General features: G+C 34.7%; 1 protein-coding gene across 1 annotated transcript in view; it reads right to left on the minus strand.

Moving 5' to 3' along the window:
• Positions 1 to 2,500, minus strand: part of LOC144447709 (salivary C-type lectin 1-like) — a 7,500-nt gene that overhangs the window by 4,356 nt on the left and 644 nt on the right. Inside the window, exon 2 of the mRNA XM_078137788.1 lies at positions 2,002 to 2,007. Within this exon, the coding sequence (XP_077993914.1) occupies positions 2,002 to 2,007 (6 nt within the window). The remainder of the gene's footprint in view (positions 1 to 2,001; positions 2,008 to 2,500) is intronic.

Below are 2,500 nucleotides of genomic sequence, written 5' to 3' on the forward strand. Positions count from 1 at the left end.
CAATTATCAATAGTCTGGCTCCCTATTCATCCGTTTATCAAAGAGTAATCGGTTTAAACAGATATACAAAGGGTGTTTGCGAAATATGGTCAGTGAATCTATATTGTCATATCAGATATGTTGTGGCGTTATCTTTTGATACATTCTCTGATGGGCTGATGGACAATATCGTGAGTTGAATCAATAATTAGTTAATCAATTTTGCTTTATTAAATTGATAACCCCCTCAACCCTATAACCACTTCTATCATCACTTGTTTCATTTCTAGTTTTACTTAAGGAAAACAGAAGAATCGTCAACCTAGTGAAGTTTTGTCATGATAACATGTATACGAAGTTGAGTGGTTCAACTATAGTACAGTCCCTGGACAATGGAGTGTCCGAGTTCTGCCTCCTCCTCAGTTTCATTTTGTTTTATTAACATTGGTGTCTGATATAATGCAGTTTGGTGCTATGTTGTGAAATATTAAAATAGTATAGTGACATGTGGTGAAGTGTTGTGTACTTGTTTGGAATATTGTTTAGAAACAATCATAGCATCTATTTCATACGGTCTATTCTTGGACTGTTTTATTAGCTACTATTCCAGCCTTGGTATAGGCAATTATTTAATCTGCATAGCGCCATCCTGTGAATCCTGTTCTAAGTAAGACAGCATTGCAATTAGGTGAATAAAAACATTTTGAAATAAGGAAATAAAAATGACCCTTCTACTTAGCATGTACAAAACATCATAATGAATTGATACTCTACCAGATCACTACTTAAAGTCCATATAAGTTTAGAAATGATGCAAAAATTCACACCAGCTCAGGAATGATGCAAAAATCACATCAGCTCAGAAATGATGCAAGAGTTCACATTAGTTCAGAAATGATGGAAGAGTTCACATTAGTTCAGAAATGATGGAAAAGTTCACATCAGTCCAGAAGCGATGCGAAAAGTTCACATCAGCTCAGGAATGATGCAAAAGTTTACATCAGCTCAGAAATGATGCAAGAGTTCACACCAGTTCAACAAGCAAAACTATACATTTTTGTTCCGACACACATATAATTGGAATACAAAAATCTGAGCTATAACTACCATACATGATGTACCGAAAATTAATTATATGAAACTACATGTAGATAGATGAAAAATGAATCTTGCTACTTATGGCCTAGTTATCATAATCTATTAATTATGCAAATGACTAATTACCACCAGATAGACAGACAGACAGACAAAATTCCCTTTATTGGAAGTAATCATTCAAAAGTTCGCATCAGCTCAGATATAATACAAAAGTTCACATCTGTTGAAAAATGATGCAATTGTAACAGCACTATGAGCGACCCACTTCAAAGGTTAGATAACGTCATCTTCAGACAGATTATTTAAATTTCAGTTAATATTTTCCGTTATGAATGTTAATATAGTTGTTTTGATAGACGTATATTATATCACTTTAAACAGTCCTACATATGGTCTTCTGAATTCGACCAGATTATTCAGTAAACAACCGATGGCACTTTATTGTGTAGACATCTTTATCAAAGAAAATTCAGAAATCAATCTATGTATGTATGTATGTATGTATGTATGTATGTATGTATGTATGTATGTATGTATGTATGTATGTATGTATGTATGTATGTATGTATGTATGTAGATATGTACGTACGTACGTACGTACGTATGCATATGTGTATATATGTATGTATGTATGTATGTATGTATGTATGTATGTATGTATGTATGTATGTATGTATGTATGTATGTATGTATGTATGTGTGCGTTCGGGAGTGCGTGCGTGCGTGTTTGTGTGCGTGCGTGCGTGCGTGCGTGTCGATCCAAACACGGTTTTATTCATGATTATATTTACAAACGTATAGTACTTTTCAATCGAATGAAGAGACGAGTTACCACACCTACCACGATACGATCCACAACAAGGATGGCAAACCCACACACCACTGGCAATTTGCATGTGTATTTGATACTGACTCAGCAATTACCTTGTCCTGCAAAATTGACAAAAAAAGATCACAGATCACAGAAACAATCAAATCCTGGAACCCATCAATATACTACTGTATTTTAGTATAGTAATTTGGGAACACTGTTTCAATTTCTAGGGCCAGTTGTGATTCACATTTGGATATGTTACGGCGAACTGGGTAATAGTGACCTGAATTAGTCACCATTGACGGCGCTCTATACGTATGCTGACCTGCTGCTTTCATCTGCTGGGTAAGCTGAAGATGTGGAATGCCGCCAACGATTTCATCATGCAGTCAGAGTGGTAACTGTTAATTAGAATGGGATTGAAACTTATGGTAATTTAAGAGTATGAAACAAAAGAACCAATCAAGGGCCAAAGTTACACATCTTTCCCATTTAATTTTAGTTCTGTTGATTGAGACGAAAATTTTATATACAGAAAATAGAATGTTCCGAAAGTTGTAACTTAGAGCCTGAATTTAATTAGGCAAGACAAAATGATAGGAAATAATT

The sequence above is a fragment of the Glandiceps talaboti genome, chromosome 16 (assembly GCF_964340395.1).
Source record: "Glandiceps talaboti chromosome 16, keGlaTala1.1, whole genome shotgun sequence".
NCBI lineage: Eukaryota > Metazoa > Hemichordata > Enteropneusta > Spengelidae > Glandiceps > Glandiceps talaboti.